Consider the following 14,025-nt stretch of genomic DNA (forward strand, 5'->3'; position numbering starts at 1 on the left):
TAAAACTGAACAAAAATATAAACGCAACATGCAACCATTTCAAAGACTTCACTGATTTACAGTTCATATAAGGAAATGATTCATTAGGCCCTAATCTATTGATTCCGCAACTGGGAATACAGATACCAGAAAACCAGTCGGTATCTGTTTTGACCACCATTTGCCTCATGCAGCGTGACACATCTCCTTCGCAATAGAGTTGATTAGGCTGTTGATTGTGGCCTGTGGAATGTTGTTCCACTCTTCTTCAATGACTGTGCTAAGTTTCTGGATATTGGCAGGAACTGGAACATGCTGTTGTACACGTTGATCCAGAGCACCAGAGCAAAATTCATTAAAAAACCTAGAATGTGATTTTCAGAAGAAATAAAATGCATAGTTGACGTGTACCTATGATGAAAATTACAGGCCTCTCTCATCTTTTTAAGTGGGAGAACATGCACAATTGGTGGCTGACTAAATACTTTTTTTGCCCCACTGTATATACTGTATCCTATACTATTCTACTGTATCTTAGTCTAGGCTGCTCTGACATTGCTTGTCCATATATTTATATATTCATTTGATTCCTTTACTTAGATTTGTGTGTATATGTTGTGAAATTGTTAGATATTACTTGTTAGACATTGCTGCACTGTCAGAACTAGAAGAACAAGCATTTCGTTACACCCACAATAACATCTGCTAAACATGTGTATGTGACCAATACAATTTGATTTGATGACAATGGGCCGTTGGATCTCGTCCCGGTATCTCTGTGCTTTCAAATTGCCATGGATAAAATGTAATTGTGTTCATTGTTCATGGCTGCCCATACCATAACCCCACTGCCACCATGAAGCAATCTGTTCACAGGGTTGACATCAGCAAAACGTTCACCCACACGAAGCCATACAGGTTGTCCGACATACTACCATATTCTCAAAAACAACATTGGAGACAGCTTATGGAAGAGAAATGAAAATGATGTTCTCTGGCAACAGATCTGGTGGACGTTCCTGCAGTCAGCATGCCAACTGCATGCTCCCTCAAAACTTGGGACATCTGTGGCATTGTGTTGCATGACAAAACTGCACATATAAACGAAACATGTAAAGTGTTTGTCCCATGTTTCATGAGCTGATATGAAAGATCCCAGAAAATGTCCATATGCACAAAAAGCTAATTTCTTTCAAATTATATGCACAAATTTGTTTATATCCCTGCTAGAGAGCATTTCACCTTTGACAAAATAATCCACCCACCTGACAGGTGTAGCATATCAAGAAGCTGATAAAACAGCATGATCATTACACAGATGCACCGTGTGCCTGGGACAATAAAAGGCCACTCTTAAATGTGCAGTTGTCACAAAATACAATGCCACATAGCTAACTGCAGGAATGTCCACCAGAGCTGTTGCCAGAGAATTTAATGTTGATATCTCTACCATAAGCCACCTCCAACGTTGTTTTGGAGAATTTGTTATTACATTCAACCGGCCTCAACCGCATACGGCTCAACCGGAGCCCGGGACCTTCAAATCCGGCTTCTTCACATGCGGGATCTTTGGAGACCAGACACCCGGACAGCTGATGAAACTGAGGAGTATTTCTGTATGTAATAAAGCCCATTTGTGGGGAAAAACTCATTCTAATTGGCTGGGCCTGACTTCCAAGTGGGTAGGCCAATGTACTTACTGTGGAATGCAGTGTTCAGTTCTCGCCAGGCATAATGTGACCCATCTCATCCAAAAAGTTCAATCAAGTTTGACAAAAAGCACCTGGAAGAACATCAAGACTCTTGGAAGAATGTTCTATGTACAGATGAGTCACACGTATAACTTTTTGGATGACATGGGTCTCATTATGCCTGGTGAAAACCAAACACTGCATTCCACAGTAAGAACCTTACACCCACGGTAAAGCGTGGTGGTAGTGTGATGGTTTGGGGATGCTTTGCTGCCTCAGGACCTGGACGACTTGCCTTAATAGAAGGAACCATGAATTCTGCCTGCATCAGAAAATTCTACAGGAGAATGTCAGGCCCTCCGTCTGTAAGCTGAAGGCGAAGTGCAGCTGGGTCATGTAGCAAGACAATGATCCAAAACACACAATCAAGTCTACATGAAAATGGCTAAAAAGTATGCACATTTGAAATTTTGCAATGGCCTAATCCCAATTGAGATGTGGCAGGACTTGACACAAGCAGTTCATACTTGAAAACCCACAAATGTTAAAGCAGTTCTGCATGGAAGAGTGGGCCAAAATTCCTCCACAGCGGTGTGAGAGACAGATCAACAACTACAGGAAGTGTTTGGTTGGAGTCATTGCAGCTAAAGGTGGCACCACCAGTTATTGAGTGTAAGGGGCAATACTTTTTCACACAGCATACCTTTGTTTACGAAATGAATTAAATAAGTATTTAACTGTTGTGTTATTTGTTCACTCATGTTCCGTTTATCTAATATTAGGTTTTGGTTGAAGATCTTTTAACATTCAGTATCAAAAAAATACAAAAGTAGAGAAAATTCGAAAGGGCGTAAATACTTTTTCACAGCAATATACAAGAACTAACAGCTTCGGGGAATTTATGTAATTTTTAAATTAATTTTATAGTCTAGACTGAAAATACCATTATTATAATATTTTTTTCACTGGCCAAAGCGGGCCACTGACATGAATGATTGACAGGCCCGGGGGGTTTCCAAAACATCCCTAGGCAAGCGGGCAGCCCTGTATGTCAAGCCCTGTTACACCTTTGTATATCATTGGATAACCTTGAGATATCAGGTTGGCTGTGTTGAATGTGACAAAGGAACTTGTGAAAGATAGATGGCCATCTCTGACCAAATGTGTACTTCTGTCCTACCTCCTCGGTGGATTGTGCTGCTGCCGCTCCTTCCGTCGGCCCTCCCGCAGGTTGAGGGGTTTGCCCCCCTCCCGAGGTGACATGGCTCGGCCCCCCTCCCGAGGAGGCATGGCTCGGCCCCCTTCCCGGGGAGGCATGGCTCGGCCCCCCTCCCGGGGAGGCATGGCTCGGCCTCCATCTCGAGGAGGCACGGGTCGGCCCCCCTCCCGAGGAGGCACGGGTCGGCCCCCCTCCCGAGGAGGCACGGGTCGGCCCCCCTCCCGAGGCGGCATGGGTCGGCCCCCTCCCGAGGCGGCATGGGTCGGCCACCATCCCGAGGCGGCATGGGTCGGCCCCCTTCCCGAGGCGGCATGGGTCGGCCCCTGTCCCGAGGCGGCATGGGTCGGCCCCCTCCCGAGGAGGCATGGGTCGGCCCCCTCCCGAGGAGGCATGGGTCGGCCCCCTCCCGAGGCGGCATGGGTCGGCCCCCTCCCGAGGCGGCATGGGTCGGCCCCCTGACCATCCCGAGGTGGCATGGGTCGGCCCCCTGACCATCCCGAGGCGGCATGGGTCGGCCCCCTGACCATCCCGAGGCGGCATGGGTCGGCCCCCTCCCGAGGTGGCATGGGTCGGCCCCCTGACCCTCCCGAGGTGGCACGGGTCGGCCCCCTTGACCCTCCCGAGGCGGCACGGGTCGGCCCCCCTGACCCTCCCGAGGCGGCATGGGTCGGCCCCCCTGACCCTCCCGAGGGGGCACGGGTCGGCCCCCCTCCCGAGGGGGCATGGGTCGGCCCCCCTCCTGAGGCGGCATGGGTCGGCCCACCTCCTGAGGCGGCATGGGTCGGCCCACCTCACGGGGCTCGCGGGAGTTGCCAGGCTTAGCCCCCTCTAGGGTGGGTTTGGGGGGTTTCCCAGGCTGGCCTGGCAGTGGTGGGCTTGGAGCCTTCTTGGGGGGAGCCTTCTCCCTACCAGGAGGGGAAGGCGCACCAGGTTTCGACGGGATGCTTGAGGATGATAAGACATTGGTTTGTTTTTTGGCATGCAGCATTTACACACGTCACATCCATGAGGGAAAAACACATGCTTTGTTCAAGAGACAGTGATTCTACAGACTAATACTATAAGCATGCTAGCTACATGTCTAAGATGAACAGTACAGCATGTGCATTACATGCAAACTACCCTATTATTATGTAAGACTATGAAGTATCAATATTGATTGATCTACAGTGGGGAGAACAAGTATTTGATACACTGCAGATTTTGCAGGTTTTCCTACTTACAAAGCATGTAGAGGTCTGTAATTTGTATCATAGGTACACTTCAACTGTGAGAGATGGAATCTAAAACAAAAATCCAGTAAATCACATTGTATGATTTTTAAGTAATTAATTTGAATTTTATTGCATGACATAAGTATTTGATCACCTACCAACCAGTAAGAATTCCGGCTCTCACAGACCTATTAGTTTTTCTTTAAGAATCCCTCCTGTTCTCCACTCATTACCGGTTTGAACCAGTTACCTGTATAAAAGACACCTGTCCACACACTCAATCAAACAGATTCCAACCTCTCCACAATGGCCAAAACCAGAAAGCTGTGTAAGGACATCAGGGATAAAATTGTAGACCTGCACAAGGCTGTGATGGGCTACAGGACAAAAGGCAAGCAGCCTGGTGAGAAGGTAACAACTGTTGGCGCAATTATTAGAAAATGGAAGAAGTTCAAGATGACGGTCAATCACCCTCGGTCTGGTGCTCCATGCAAGATCTCACCTCGTGGGCCATCAATGATCATGACGTAGGTGAGGGATCAGCTCAGAACGTAGTTCTGGGAGACCTAACTAGCTCGGACCTGGTCAATGACCTGAAGAGAGCTGGGACCACAGTCTCAAAGAAAACCATTAGTAACACACGACGCCGTCATGGATTAAAATCCTGCAGTGCACGCAAGGTCCCCCTGCTCAAGCCAGCACATGTCCAGGCCCGTCTGAAGTTTGCCAATGACCATCTGGATGATCCGGAGGAGGAATGTGAGATGGTCATGTGGTCCGATGAGACAAAAAAATAGAGCTTTTTGGTCTAAACTCCACTCGCTGTGTTTGGAGGAAGAAGGATGAGTACAACCGCAAGAACACCATCCCAACCGTGAAGCATGGAGGTGGAAACATCATTCTTTGGGGATGCTTTTCTGCAAAGGGGACAGGACGACTGCACCGTATTGAGGGGAGGATGGATGGGGCCATGTATCGCGAGATCTTGGCCAACAACCTCCTTCCCTCAGTAAGAGCATTGGAGATGGGTCGAGGCTGAGTCTTCCAGCATGACAACGACCCAAAACACACAGCCAGGGCAACTAAGGAGTGGCTCCTTAAAGAAACCTCTCAAAGTCCTGGAGTGGCCTAGTCAGTCTCCAGACCTGAACCCAATAGAAAATCTTTGGAGGGAGCTGAAAGTCCGTATTGCCCAGCGACAGCCCCGAAACCTGAAGGATCTGGAGAAGGTCTGTATGGAGGAGTGGGCCAAAATCCCTGCTGCAGTGTGTGCAACCCTGGTCAAGAACTACAGGAAACGTATGATCTCTGTAATTCCAAACAAAGATTTCTGTACCAAATATTAAGTTCTGCTTTTGTGATGCATCAAAAATTATGTCATGCAATAAAATGCAAATTAATTACTTAAAAATCATACAATGTGATTTTCTGGATTTTTGTTTTAGATTCCGTCTCTCACAGTTGAAGTGTACCTATGATAAAAATTACAGACTTCTACATGCTTTGTAAGTAGGAAAACCTGCAAAATCGACAGTGTATCAAATACTTGTTCTCCCCACTGTATATTGACTCGAGCCATGAAAGGAAAAGTACATATGATCTGTGTGAGTTGTGTATGGAAGTGCATAGCACAACCGATGAATATACAGTATGTCTATGGACGGATGAGTATAGCTTTACCCTTTGGGCCCTAGGGCCAGTGGGGCTGCTGCTTTATTCTTGGCGTTTCTCTGTGCTGAAGGGGTCGGAGAGGGAGACGAGGAGAACGATCTGGACCTTCAGTGAGACAAACAGAAGGCCACGTTTAATTACAACCCTAAGTCATCTCCAATCCATGATACATATCAGCTCTCTTATGGGAGACCTGAGATTACAGGTTACCATGCTCTCAGTGAATGGGTGTCCTACTCAACAGACAGTGTTGTGGGGGTGGACAGACAGACAGGCAGAGTGTGTGTTATGGACCTGGAGCGGCTGCCGCTGAAGGAGCTGTGCTGGGAGGAGTGGCTGGAGTACGAGCTGAAGGACGAGGTGCGAGAGCGAGACCGGGATGATCCGGAGCCTGTGTAGGAGGAAGAGCGGGACGAAGACCTGCAGAACAAAACCCACAGTTAACCTCACTCTTTAACACACACACAGAAACCCATAGTACTCAAGTAGATATAAATTACTGCAGAATAAAAACATTGTTTTAAAGTTTTGATTTAAGGTGTTACCAGAGTATCAGACTAGAGGTAAGGCTGAATTGAAAGCTACCTAGAGGAGTTGGACAGTGAGACAGAGGATCCAGAGGGCCGGTGACGCCGGCGGCCCCGCGGTGGTGACCCGGACATGCCCGGACGTGTCCTGGGGGATTTAGACCGGCGCCAGGGGTCCTTCCACTCATCTGGCCGCTTGGACATGGGCATCAGCTCCGTTTTGAGAGGCGGCTCCATCATCGGCCGACTGGGAAGAGGGGTTGAGAGAGGCAATCAAATCAATCACACATTTAGCAATAAAGCATCACAAACGAATGAGAGAGAAATACAAAATAAAGAAGGTTCCATACACTGTTTTCATTCCTCAGTTTATGTTCATAACATAGTATGGCATGACCTCCCTTCAGTTATTCCCAGGTAAGAGAAACAAAGACACTGAAATCACAACATGATGTGTTGCAACATTCCCGGAGGAGATGAGCGCAGAACAAGCTGTCACGGACGGACCTTATCTGATGACCCCTCAAAATAATTATTCACACATTCAAAAACATTCTGCACCAAGGACTGTTCCTGTGATGGCAAAAGAATGTTCAGTGACAGCACCAGTCCAGTCACTGACTGATTGGAGGTTAAAGGGATGCGATGTTTCACTGTCCTCTCTGTAGAGTCTAAGATATGGATCAGAGCTGTTTCAACACTGGGAATCTCTCCCATTTCCTCAGCAAAATATTTGGACAGACGCTCAAACAGAAAGTCTCAACAAACCCAGAGCCAAATCTGATGCTGCAGTGTAAACACACAGCCTAGACTACATACATCATATGCTGATGCCATGTTATGCACTCATCTAGGCCATCATATCACAGTTCCAGTACTTGTATGGCTGGGTATAACCTAAATGTAGGCCTAACCTCTTTTGAACAGAAAGCCAACAGTTCTTTGTTGCTTCTTGTGTGTGGCGAAAATTTCGGTATAGGAGTTTCCCTACCTGAACATTTGCGCTTTCATACAAAGCTAGTAAATAAGGATTGTTTACCAGAATGTTTAAAAATAGGTGTGGGGGGCTCTCGAGTGGTGCAGTGGTCTAAGGTCCTGCATCGCAGTGCTAGCTGTGCCACTAGAGGTCCTGGTTCGAGTCCAGGCTGTCGCAGCCAGCCTCGACCGGGAGAACCATGGGGCGGTACACAATTGGCCCAGCATCATCCGGGTTAGGGGATGGTTTGGGCAGCCGGGATGTCCTTGTCCCATCGCGCTCTAGCGACTCCTGTGGCGGGCCGGGCACATGCACGCTGACATGGTTGCCAGGTATTCAGTGTTCCTCCGACACATTGGTGCAGCTGGCTTGCGGGTTAAGCGGGCATTGTGTCAAGAAGCAGTGCGGCTTGGCTGGGTCGTGTTTCACAGGACGCACAATGCTCAACCTTTATTTTATTTTGCGTGCAGGGTTCAACATCAACACGATGGCAAGTGGATCTTGTCAGTCACTGGCTCGACAGGGCCACTAATTTTACAGAGCATTTTTGCATTCCAGTTCAACATTTACTGTTCATTCGGAACATATTCAGACCCCTTGACTTTTACCAGTTTGTTACTTTACAGCATTATTCTAAAATGGATTAAAAACAAATCCTCAATCTACAACACAATAGTGAAGGACTCTCAGACCATGAGAAACAAGATTCTCTGGTCTGATGAAACCAAGATCAAACTCTGTGGACTGAATGTCAAGCGTCGTGTCTGGAGAAAACCTGGCACCATCCCTACGGTGAAGCATGGTGGTGGCAGCATCACGCCGTGGGGATGTTTTCAGCGGCAGGGACTGGGAGACTAGTCAGGATCAAGGGAAAGATGAACGGAGCATTGATGAAAACCTGCTCCAGAGTGCTCAGGACATCAGACTGGGGGCGAGGTTCAACTTCCAACAGGACAACGACCATAAGCACACAGCCTAGACAGCGCAGGAGTGGCTTCGGGACAAGTCTCTGAGTGGCCCAGACAGAGCCTGGACATGAACCCGATCGAACGTTTTCGGAGTTACCTTAAAATAGCTGTGCAGCGACGCTGCCCTTTCAAGCTTGATAGGATCTGCAGAGAAGAATGGGAGAAACTTCCCAAATACAGGTGTGCCAAACTTGTAGCGTCATACCCAAGAAGACTCGAGGCTGTAATCACTGCTTCAACAAAGTACAGAGTAAGGGTCTGAATACTTATGTATATGTAAAATGTATTTTGCAAAAATTGGTTGGGATATTTTGAGAAATCTTTTGCTAAATGTTTTGACATGATTTATAGGGCCGGGACGATATCCTTATCAGGATACTCGTTGGTGTTATGTCAAAGAAACAAGACAGATTTCATTTCTTTAGGAAAACAGCCCTAATGTTGGAAACAAACATCATTGTTATCATCCAGAGTCCAGTTTGTTTATTTTCCAAGCACACAATATTTTACATACAGCAGGTTTTGAATGTTTTTGTTTTTGCCATACTGGTATCGTCCCGGCCCTAATGATTCATACATATCGGCTGACGAAGACTGTACTTTTGAATCCCCCTCTGCTTGTTAAGTTGTATACAGTAGTGACCTGTCTGTATCCACCTGACTGGTGTAAATATGCTTTTCTGCTAAAATCTGGGTAAAAGATTGAAAGGAATGTGAGTCTTATTCAGTACTTGCTTTTCTAAAGTCTTCCAACCTTGCAAACTAAGATACAGGTAACTGCTAAAATAATGGAAACCTTTGAGTAAATTAGGTATACAAAGTATATTGAGAGCCGATGCTTTCACACATAGTTCCTAAGTTAATAAAGCAATTAACATCCCATCATGCTTAGGGACATTATTTTGGGCAAGCCATTATTTTGGCTACCATGGCTACGCCCCCATAGGATGACAATGCTCCCATCCACAGGGCATGTGTGGTCACTGAATAGTTTGATGAGCATGTAAACAATGTAAGCCATATGCCATCTCTGTCACCAGATCACAACCCAATTGAACACTTATTGAAGATTCTGGTGCGGCGCCTAAGACAGCGGTTTCCATCAACCAAACACCAAATTCTGGAATTTCTCGTGGAAGAATGGTCTCGCATCCCTCCAATAGAGTTCCATACACTTGGAGAATCTAAGCCAAGGTGCATTGAATTTGTTATGGCTCGTGGTTGCCCAACGCCTTATTAAGACACTATGTTTGTGTTTCCATCATTTTGTCCGTTTCAAATCAAATGTTTTTGGTCGCGTACACATTTTGCAGATGTTATAAGGACGAGCAATGTCTGAGCCCGGAAAATAAATATATATGTATATGATTGTGTGTATAGATTGTATGGAAATGCCATGAACTGGGGCATTTCAGATTTCAGGGGTTGTGTACATATCCTTGTGACATGGTGCAGTGAATTATCATGCTGAAATATAAGGTGATGGGTGGTAGATGAATGGCACAACAATGTGCCTCAGGATCTCATCCTGGTATCCTGTGCTTACAAATTGCCATTGATAAAATGCAATTGTGTTCATTGTCCGTAGCTTATACCTGCCCATACCATAACCCCACCGCAACCATGGAGCACTCTGTTCACAACATTGACATCAGCAAACAGCTCACACACACAATGCCATACCAGGAAACTGAGACTCATCCGTGAAGAGAAAACTTCTCCAGCTTGCTAGTGGCTATCGAAGGTGAGCATTTGCTCATGATGTCTGTTACGACGCCAAACTGCAGTCATGTCAAGACCCTGGTGAGGACGACGAGCATTCGGATGAACCTCCCTATAACGGTTGCAAACTCACAGTTTCATTAGCTGTCCAGATGGCTGGTCTCCGACGATCCCGCGGGTGAAGAAGCCGGATGTGGAGGTCGTGGGCTGGCGTGGTTACATGTGGTGTGCGGTTGTGAGGCCAGTTGGACGTACTGCCCAATTCTCAAAAACGATGTTGGAGGCAGCTTATGGTAGAGAAATGTACTTTCGATTATCTCACAACAGCTGGCTCAGTGGTGACTGTTTAATTGTCTGGAGAGAGAAGCTGTTTTTTAGTCTCTTGGACCCAGCTTTGATAAACCTGCACTGTCTCCCACCTTCTAAATGGTGGTAGGGTGAACAGGAAGTGGCTCGGGTAGCTGAGGTCCTCTGATCTTGGCCTTCCTGTGACACCGGGTGCTGTAGATGGCCTGGAGGTCCATACCACCCTCTGGAGAGGAACCAATGGGGTGATCGAGGGATGATGGAACCAATGGGACGCTCAGAAGAGGCCTTCCTGCAAGATTGCCCACATGCAGGATTGCCCCGGATTGCTGGCTACAGTTGCACACTATTGCCCTTTCCCACTAGAATGAATGATATGCACCTTCTAGTGATCTATTGATAGGACAGGTGCCTGTCGGTCACAAAGTGAGCGAAGACAGGGAAACACGGCTGTTTTGACAGTCTGCTGTTGGTCTCCCCACTAAGTAACTGGTTGTGCGTGTTATGTGTGCTGTGGTTGCAGTCTAATATCAACATGGGGGAGAGAGCATGAATTTGCACATCTCATATGTGGTAAGGATGAGTCGAAATCCCCCAGTTACTGACCCAACAGGTCCAAGAGGCTTCTAAACATCTTCTACCCTAAAGCCATAACATCTAATCAAATGGCTACACAGACTACTTGCATTTCCCCCCTTCTTCCCCGCTGCTGCGACTCTGTTATCATCTATGCATAGTCACTATAATAACTCTACCTACATTTAGATATTACCTCAATTACCTCGACAAACCAGTGTACCAGCACCGGTACCCTCCCTGTATATAGCCTCGCTATATAATTATTTGTTACTTTTATTTGTTACTTTTTTTAACACCTCATTGCCTTTAACTGTTTAACTTCGGCCAAACGTTCTGGGTAGCCTTCCACAAGCTTCCCACAATAAGTTGGGTGAATTTTGGCCCATTCCTCCTGACAGAGCTGGTGTAACTGAGTCAGGTTTATAGGCCTCCTTACTCGCACATGCTTTTTCAGTTCTGCATACAAATGTTCTATGGGATTGAGGTCAGGGCTTTGTGATGGCCACTCCAACTTTGTTGTCCTTAAGCCATTTTGCCACAACTTTGGAAGTATGCTTGGGGTCATTGTCCATTTGTAAGACCCATTTGAGAACAAACTTTAACTTCCTGACTGATGTCTTGAGATGTTGCTTCAATATATTCACATTATTTTCCCTACTCATGATGCCACCATGTGCAGTTGCAAACCGTAGTCTGTCTTTATGGCGGTTTTGGAGCAGTAGCGTCTTCCTTGCTGAGCGGCCTTTCAGGTTTTGTCGATATAGGACTCGTTTTGTCTGTGGATATTGATACTTTTGTACCTGTTTCCTCCAGCATCTTCACACCAAAGTACGTTAATCTCTAGGAGACAGAACGCGTCTCCTTCCTGAGCGGTAGGATAGCTGTGTGGTCCCATGGTTTTTATACTTCGTACTATTATTTGTATATGAACATGGTACCTTCAGGCGTTTGGAAATTGCTCCCAAGGATGAACCAGTCTTGTGGAGGTCTACACATATTTTTTGAGGTCTTGGCTGATTTCTTTTGATTTTCACATGATGTCAAGCAAAGAGGCACGGAGTTTGAAGGTAGGCCTTGAAATACATCCACAGGTACACCTCCAATTGAAACAAATTATGTCAATTAGCCTATCAGAAGCTTCTAAAGCCATGACATAATTTTCTGGAATTCTCCAAGCTGTTTAAAGGCATAGTCAACTTAGTGTATGTAAACTTCTGACCCACTGGAATTTTGAGACAGTCACATATAAGTGAACGACGTGTCTGGGTTGGCCCCCCCCCCTTGGGTTGTGCCGTGGCGGAGATCTTTGTGGGCTATACTCAGCCTTGTCTCAGGATGGTAAGTTGGTGGTTGAAGATATCCCTCTAGTGGTGCTGTGCTTTGGCAAAGTGGGTGGGGTTATATCCTTCCTGTTTGGACCTGTCCGGGGGTGTCCTCGGGTGGGGCCACAGTGTCTCCTGACCCCTCCTGTCTCAGCCTCCAGTATTTATGCTGCAGTAGTTTATGTGTCGGGGGGCTAGGGTCAGTTTGTTATATCTGGAGTACTTCTCCTGTCCTATTCGGTGTCCTGTGTGAATTTAAGTGTGCTCTCTCTAATTCTCTCTTTCTCTCTCTCGGAGGACCTGAGCCCTAGGACCATGCCTCAGGACTACCTGACATGATGACTCCTTGCTGTCCCCAGTCCACCTGGCCGTGCTGCTGCTCCAGTTTCAACTGTTCTGCCTTATTATTATTCGACCATGCTGGTCATTTATGAACATTTGAACATCTTGGCCATGTTCTGTTATAATCTCCATCCGGCACAGCCAGAAGAGGACTGGCCACCCCACATAGCCTGGTTCCTCTCTAGTTTTCTTCCTAGGGAGTTTTTCCTAGCCACCGTGCTTCTAAACTTGCATTGCTTGCTGTTTGGGGTTTTAGGCTGGGTTTCTGTACAGCACTTTGAGATATCAGCTGATGTACGAAGGGCTATATAAATACATTTGATTTGAACTAATCTGTCTGTAAACAATTGTTGGAAATTTTACTTGTGTCATGCACAAAGTAGACGCCCTAACCGACTTGCCAAAACTATAGTTTGTTAACAAGAAATGTGTGGAGTGGTTGAAAAACGAGATTTAATGACTCCAACCTAAGAGTATGTAAACTTCCCACTTCAACTGTATGTATGCATGTATATCATATATATGGAGCAAATCAGCAATTAGGATATGTTATCTGTAATAGTCATGATAAATTAGGTATTGTTGCGATCTCTTGGCATATTGATAAATAAAGTGCAAAAATGTAAAATGCCCATCCCTAGTTTCAACTAAGGATTGAGGCTTTAAACTACGGGTTGGGACCCAGCATGTGATGCGTCACGAGTTTTGAGAATACATCTATAAATCACACATAATTTCCTTTTCATTTAAGTCATTGGAGGACTATTTGAGTCATGGGAGAATAGTCCATTTGTCATTTGGGTCTCAAGCCGAAATAGTTTAAGAACCCCTGGTCTAGTGCAGAGTTTCCTAAACTCGGTCATTTCCCCCCCGGTTCAAGTATTTGGTTTTTGCCTGAGCACTACACAGCGCGTTTAAATAACCAAAGCTTGATGATGAGTTGGTTATTAGAATCCGCTGTGTATTGCTGGGGGAAAAAACTAAAACGTGCACCGGGGGGTTCCAGGACCGAATTTGGGAACCCCTGGTCTAGAGGACATGCTACCTGTAATAAAGGACATGCTACTCACTTGGGGGGCATGTTGGTATCGATGGGGGACCTGGGGGGACCTTTAGGCTGCTTGTCCTCCCCCCTCCTTCTTCTCCCGAGGTTCGCGTGGAGGCCGCTCCCTGACGGGCCTCTCCTTCTCATCACGCTTCATGCGATCCCTCTCCCACTCCTCCTTTCTGCGCATTCTCTCCTTCTCTCGCTCCCTCTCTCTTTCCCTTTCACGTTCTCTCTGCCGGCGTTCTCGCTCGCGGTGGTCCCGCTCACGGTCACGATGGCGCTCTCGCGGGTCCCGCTCACGTTCACGCTCCTAACATTCATACAGGTGGGTTTGTAAACACACTGCCATAGACCTCCAGCCAGGCTCAACCTGCTTTACACTTCCAACGGCACATTCAAGATTCTCTTTAACCAAAAGACTTACAAGTAAAATGCAAATCCGACAAAGTTAATATCGATTG

General features: G+C 46.6%; 1 protein-coding gene across 1 annotated transcript in view; it reads right to left on the reverse strand.

Annotated features, from left to right (window-relative positions):
* The window catches only part of zc3h18 (zinc finger CCCH-type containing 18), a 36,111-nt gene that overhangs the window by 8,976 nt on the left and 13,110 nt on the right, over positions 1–14,025 (reverse strand). Inside the window, 7 exon segments of the mRNA XM_046352660.1 lie at positions 2,851–2,918; positions 3,653–3,833; positions 5,784–5,879; positions 6,069–6,194; positions 6,360–6,548; positions 13,587–13,645; positions 13,647–13,874. Of these exon segments, the coding sequence (XP_046208616.1) occupies positions 2,851–2,918; positions 3,653–3,833; positions 5,784–5,879; positions 6,069–6,194; positions 6,360–6,548; positions 13,587–13,645; positions 13,647–13,874 (947 nt within the window).

This window comes from Oncorhynchus gorbuscha, linkage group LG01 (assembly GCF_021184085.1).
Source record: "Oncorhynchus gorbuscha isolate QuinsamMale2020 ecotype Even-year linkage group LG01, OgorEven_v1.0, whole genome shotgun sequence".
Classification (NCBI taxonomy): Eukaryota; Metazoa; Chordata; class Actinopteri; order Salmoniformes; family Salmonidae; genus Oncorhynchus; species Oncorhynchus gorbuscha.